The sequence below is a fragment of the Asparagus officinalis genome, chromosome 3 (assembly GCF_001876935.1).
Source record: "Asparagus officinalis chromosome 3, Aspof.V1, whole genome shotgun sequence".
Taxonomy (NCBI): domain Eukaryota; kingdom Viridiplantae; phylum Streptophyta; class Magnoliopsida; order Asparagales; family Asparagaceae; genus Asparagus; species Asparagus officinalis.
The window spans coordinates 94,049,123-94,056,106 of NC_033796.1; the positions used below are offsets into that span (position 1 = coordinate 94,049,123).

Here is a 6,984-nt window from a genome sequence, read left to right on the forward strand (position 1 = left end):
CATCACATTTAAAAACATGTGGTCTATTGGAAGCATTTGTCAAATGAGATTTTCTTTTCAAATCAAAGCAATATTTGGCCAAATGACCAAAACGACCACAATAATCACACTTGAACACACTAGCATGCTTATGATGAACTTTGTGAGAATGAGCATGTGAATGTGTAAGTGTACAAGATGAAGAAGCTATATGAGATGCACAAGGAACATTAGAATTCTTATGTTTGTGTGCATCATAACAAAACTTAGCTAAATGACCTTGACGGCCGCAAATAGAACACTTATAAGTTTTGCTATACATGTGTGCATAATGAGTGGATGATTTTGACTTAGTCTTGGCACACATGTCCATAAGCCTCTTATGATTATTAATGCATATTTTCAAAGTTGAATCTAAAGATGAAATACTATTTTTCATAAGATTCAAATCTTCATTTTTAGGCACATATGCATTTTTAGAAGTAGAACATAAATAGTTATTTATAAAAGAAGCTGTATCATTCTTTATGTTCTCTACTTCTAACATGGCATCAATCTTAGCATGATATAGGCTAGCAATAGATGAGATCAAATTTTTATTTTCCAAATTTAATAAGTCATTGCTTTCTTTAAGCATAGTATTTTCATTTTCAATGACATCAAATTTGGACACTAGCTTCTCATGATCGGATTTTAAATTATCATGCTTGCATTGTAAATTAATGAAATCATTTTGCAATTTATTAAAGGTATGCAATAATTTTTCACTAGCACAAGCAAGTTCATCACTAGATAAATCATTATCGGGTTCGAACTCGCAAACCTCACTAGGGCTATCGCCTAGTGCACGTGTGCATAATGCTCCATATGAACTTGAAGCGGGATCCTCCAAAGCTTTTCGGATCGCCTCCAAGTCCCCTTGATGTGCTTCTATAAATTTCCAAACTTTGTAAGCACTATCAAAATGAACAAACTTGTTAGACATAGATGAATTAAAAGCATTTAGCAAATATTCTAACAAAATATTGTTCATTGTAAACATACGATGATCATTCTTATTCCATTTGGATTTCTCCAAAGTGGGCACAATATAAGTATCATCTATAATTTCCCATAAATCAAAATGTTTAGATCTAACAAATAGTTTAAATCTAACACACCATTGGGCATAAGGGAAATTATCTAACCTAGGAGCAATATTAATGGCATAACCTAAACCATGCATATCCATAATATAAAAGGCAAGCAAGATACAAATAAAGCTCAAAATTAGATTAGCATAATAAGCTAACTTGGATCTTTAACTCAAGGCGATTAGACCTTAAATCAAAGAGCACCAAGCTCTGATACCAATTGTTAGACCCTAGAGGGGGGGTGATTAGGGTCTTATGCTAATCTAATCCGATTAAATACCAATTAAAACTAATTAATAAGTATATTCTTGCAAGATGGATATACTACTAATAATGAGCAAGAATATGCAATATAAACAATGAGATATATCCTAGATGATGAATTATATATATGCAAGGATATATAAACTAATACAAGGGGTAAACAATCTAAACAAGATAGTGGATGAAATAAATGAGCAATGTACAATTGGCGATATAAGATGAATGCAAAAACAAATACGCCAAGACAATCACAAACACACAAAGATGATCACGGAGTTCGGACCTTCCGTCCTACGTCTCCGCTCCCCACTCCCGGGGAGAAATCCACTATCAACCGGGTTTTCTACGTTCACCCGAACAACGTTTACACCTCACACTCGGTTTTCTAGCTAACCGAAAACTTTACAATCAACACACTATTGTAATCCCACTCTACACCCACTAAGTGTTGGACCTAGCCGTATCTCCCTCAAGTGCTCGGTTACAACCTCTCCCTAGGCACGTCAACCGACGCCACTCCTCTTGGGACGATCCCCGACTCTCACCACACACTCCTCACTCGGTGTACAAGTGTATTACAAAGTGAATCTCACAATAAGCACAATATAACAACTGATTGTTCTCAACTATGGATGAGAACGCAATTAAGCACAACTCAAAGTTACAAACTCTCACCACCCAACTATACTATGTATGTAAATACTAAAAGCTCAATGTGGGTGTGTGTAACAATGAGTAAAATGAAATCTAACTCAAATAGCAAACTAGCAATAATTAATATATGATAAATCAATAATGAAATTGCTAGGGAAAAGAGTTAGAAAACTTCTCTATAAACACAAAGAGAGGATGAGAAGATTTTGAGGATGAAATCCTCAACTGGTGATGCAAACTCCTCTTTGTAACAGCAAACCCCAAAAACAAACTAAACAAACTCAAACCCTTGTTTAAAAACTTTCTTAAACTTGTTTTTAAAACTATCTTAATCGGTTTTAAAGACATCAGCAATGGGGTATATATATACCCACTAGAAATCTCAGCAAAAACCCCAAAACAGAAGGACCAAAATGCCCCAGAAAAGTCAGGTCAGAAATAGCCGTTGGAAGTCCAACGATCACATTGTCGGTCGACCGAAAATCCCGTCGGTCGACCGATGAGAGCAAAAACACGAAGAAAACTTTCTGGACTAACGTCGGTCGACCGGAAATTCTGTCGGTCGACCGATTTGAGCTCTCGGTCGACCGGACCGGTCTGGACAATCGTCGGTCGACCGCTCAGGTTCGGTCGACCGGTGCGGTCGACCGAAAACAGATATGACAGCATCCTAAAAAAAACAAAGCTGATTTTAAAACACTGTTTAAAAATATCAAATAAATTCAGAAAAATGTAAAACTTTGGGAAATGATTGTAGACATGATAATACACATGCTACAAAAACTGGTTTTCTAAAAGGACTTTTCAAATGAAAAATATCATCATTTTACAAAATAGTCCAAAACATGAAAACCTGAAAATTGATATTTTGATATTTTGACTTAGAATTTTGATGTTTTGACATAAACCAACTTTTGAAACTTTGTAAAGTGTTTTTATAGACTTAGTAAAACATGTATAAACTGATATTCAAGTCTACAAACTAAGAATACAATATTTTCACAAAATTACATATTCTATGCAATATATTCAAAACACTAAATATGATTTCATTAAATATAAGCTTGTTAAAGATGAAATCATATATAAGCATGAAACAAAATAGTATTTTCCAATTCTATGCATTTGTTTCATATATAAGCCCGAAAACTATAAAACCAAAAAACATATTATATATATATATGTATCACTATATATATATATATGAAAACCGATATAATGTGTGTGTATAGATATTGAGCTTAACGTATTAAACACACATAATATAAACCCTATACTAAATTACCCAAGCTTGATCTTGATCTTCAATAAGCTTGACTTGGTAATCTCGCGGATGAAGCTTGAACTTGGATCTTGAACTTTGAATAGCAAGGCTTCACCGACATTCCGCCAACCTCCATTGGATATGATCGTTGAAGCATAATTCCATCCATCCTCCAACCACGTTGTTTGTCTACAAAACATAGGAATGCACAAACACTAGACAAACAACATTAGTAATAAATTGTTTGTTAAACATCATCAAAACAAGAAGGCCAACAATCTCCCCCTTTTTGATGATGACAAACAATTTACAAAAAAGAATATATGCATGAAGGAAATGAACATATACAAGATAATAACTCACATGCATATAAACAAACAAGATAGATATACTCACAATATTTCTCCCCCTTTGACAACATCAAAAAGGGGACAAAAAGAATAAGAGAGCGAAAGCGGATGAAGCTTGAACTTGATCTTTAACTTTGAATTGTACGATGCTTCACTCCACAATTCCGCCAACCTCCTCTTGATATGATCGTGTAGGCTCAATCCATCCAACCTCCAACATATTGTTTGCCTAGAATAAATATAAAACACAAACACTAGACAAACAATATTAGAAGTAAATTGAAGTCATCGGTGCCCGTCACTGCATCACCATCTACTCTGAGGCCAAGTATAACCCCAACATCCTGTAAGGTAATCGTCGCCTCTCCTTGGCGCAGATGGAAAGTATTTGTCTCGGGCCTCCATCGTTCAACCAATGCCGTCAAAAGTGCCCAATCAAGTCTTACCCATTTAATTTGTGAACACTCAAAAAAGCCGGCTTGACGCACATAATATTGTATCTGTGGATCCGTCAACTCCCAGCCAGAGTGTGCACGGGTATGATCGACAATAGTAATACTCGGGGCCTACATGTAGTAAACAGTGCAAATGTTCAGTAACAATCAACTACATTGAAATTTATATATAATTGAAAATAATAAAATTGCACTTTACCTCCCCAGCGTCTATCTTCGCGGATCGGTGGCGCTCTTGGTCATAAAGAACATCACGTGTCAATGGACCTGCCTCCATAACTGAAATATCTGCACATATAACGATGATACATTAATTGATCTATAATTGAGTTAGAAAAAAATTGATTTTACTATAAGCATTGATTTATAAGCATTGTTTGCATTGATCTATAAATGAGTTAGAATGAAATTACAAATGTATAAAATTGTACCCATTAATTGCTATCTATTTGGATTGGTCGGGCAATGAGATCTTCTATGCCCGGCTTGTCTGCAATATCCACATCTATTTTTTTTCAGAGCTCCTTCCCGTCCTTCATCCATAGTACCTTTTAAGCGTACTGATCGTGGGCGTCTGGCTTGTCTCTTATAGCTTGGAGGCACCACATGCGGCCCGTTATAGTGTGGCCAATAACGACTATCATGTACGAGGTGGAAACACTGCTTATATGCCTCTCTATAGTTGCTTGATACCACTCAGAAGCGTATGTGTAATATGAAATATTTGCACCCCCCGATTGCTTGGACGTAACCGCTATGACATGTGGACAAGGCAATTTTTGCAATTCTGGTATGTTACAGGTGCATGTGCAATGTGCACCTCCCAAATTGACGGTGTAATTGTGACCATGTTTGTCTGTAACCTCCCATTCATCTACAGCAAATCTAACAATCTTCGTGCCCCTTGCCTGATTAACTCAAGCTCCTAAAATCGCCTCATTTTTTGGTGTCAAGAACGAGGCCCACATTGCTCCATCCTCTCGCCGCTTGACAAAATAGTAATTGAGCCTATAAAATGTCCTCGCAACCAACGCCTGTATGGGCATTGCCCGAGCCCCCTTAAGTACGCCGTTGAAGCTTTCAAAACAATTTATTGTCATCATGCAGAACCGATTCCCTCCATCTTTACTGAGTGCCCACCGGTCGACGTAATCACTGCCCAGACTTCTCTCAATCCAATCATGTGCAGCTTGAGATGTTGCCTTGATTTGATCCCGTATCCGATCATACACATATGTTTCCGGCGTACAACCCGCTTGCCACAGAAGGTTTTGTAAATGAATCTGACTAAAGCTCTTTTTGAAGTTAGCTCTAATGTGTCGTAAGCAATAGCGATGATGGTGATGAGAGCCAAATCTCCTCCACAATGCTTTTGGAATACCTTTCATCCTATCAGATATGAAAGTAATTTTTCTAAGAGGCAATATATTAAAAATATATAATTGAATGCAAGAAAAAAACCACTCCCAATTTTCACTGTTCTCAAGCTCCACAACGGCGAAGGCCAAATGAAATAAGCCACCATCTGCATCAACTCCTGTAGCAACAAGCAGTACACCCTTGTATTTACCGTATAAGTGTGTGCCATCAATGCTAAGAATAGGCCGACAAAATTTAAACCCCTCAATCGAAGGCCCAAATACCCAAAAAACAGAGGTGAATTGATGAACTCCCGGATCGATCTCTTTGGTTATGAGTTTGTATTCAGATCCAGGATTACTTCTTTTGATCGCATCAAGATATTGAGCTAGTGTCGCGTAAGACTTGTCCCAATCACCAAATATTTTTGTCATCGTAATTCTTCTTGCATTCCATGCTTTAATATACGATATTTTAATGAACTTGGTATCAAGCACTTTCTCAATTATATTATCGGGTGTTAGATCAAGCTTCTTCCTTAATTTTGGCATAATCAACCGCGCTATGTAAGAGGCAGATGCACCACTGTGATCTTGCTCTAATATTGGATTGACACATGTGTGAACACCGCAGTATTCACTGATCCTAAATTGAAAATTGTGTTTCTTTCCTGCAAATGCATATAACTTCCAAGGACATGAGTAATCAGCTTCATTTCCCTCGGTCAGACCTGTTCTTTGTGTGTTCATAAAACATATTGCATCATAACTTGTGCGATTGCTTTTAACTTGCTTGAACTTGAAATTCTTTTCGAAAGAGTATTCACGAATAGCATCAACCAATTGGTCTTTAGTCTCGAATAAATCACCAACTTTAAAGGGGGCGTCATCATCTCCTCTACGAGTTGAACTTTCAACGATACACATATCTTTTACTGCGGAAGAACGAATCCACTCATCATCTTCAAACTCGTCGGGGGGTGGTTCTTCGTACTCAACGTAGTCATTATTAACGTAAGCCTCATCAGGCCATTCCGGATTATCTTCGACATCTTGGGTAACAAATTGCATACTATCAACTGGTGCACTATATTGTTCTTCACCTCCCGCGTCATTGCTTATTTCATCCTCTTCAATTGTTGCCCCACTTAACCTCCCCATATTTCCATAAGAGACTTCGTTATTCATGACATTTGACGTTCCACCGAATTGAGCCCGCTCCATTTCATTCGAAGAAGAAAGAAACCCATCGGAATTAACTCTCATATCTAACATGCGTGAGAATTCTCCTGGAGGTTTGAATATTTGGCACGGATTATGTGGTAACTTTTCAATAAACAATTCTACCGTTTGTTGCGACTTGCCCAATTTAAACATAATACTCATATGATAATCGTTCGAGATCTCCACTGCGGATGTTCTATCAATAGCTATGGGCCAATTGCATATAATTTTCAGTCGGTATTCTCGTGGGTCAATTTCCGTAACTCGGTGTAATTCCATAACCAAGTCGTAGTAACTATATGA

General features: G+C 37.1%; 1 protein-coding gene across 1 annotated transcript; it reads right to left on the bottom strand.

Annotated features, from left to right (window-relative positions):
• Window positions 5,017-6,681, bottom strand: LOC109835436. The gene has a single exon (XM_020403418.1). It carries the CDS (start codon window positions 6,679-6,681, stop codon window positions 5,017-5,019), a length of 1,665 nt encoding a protein of 554 aa, XP_020259007.1.

Coding starts and splice junctions, on each gene's coding strand:
- LOC109835436 (XM_020403418.1), bottom strand. CDS start 6,681: ATGGAGCGGGCTCAATTCGGTGGAACGTCAAATGTCATGAATAACGAA.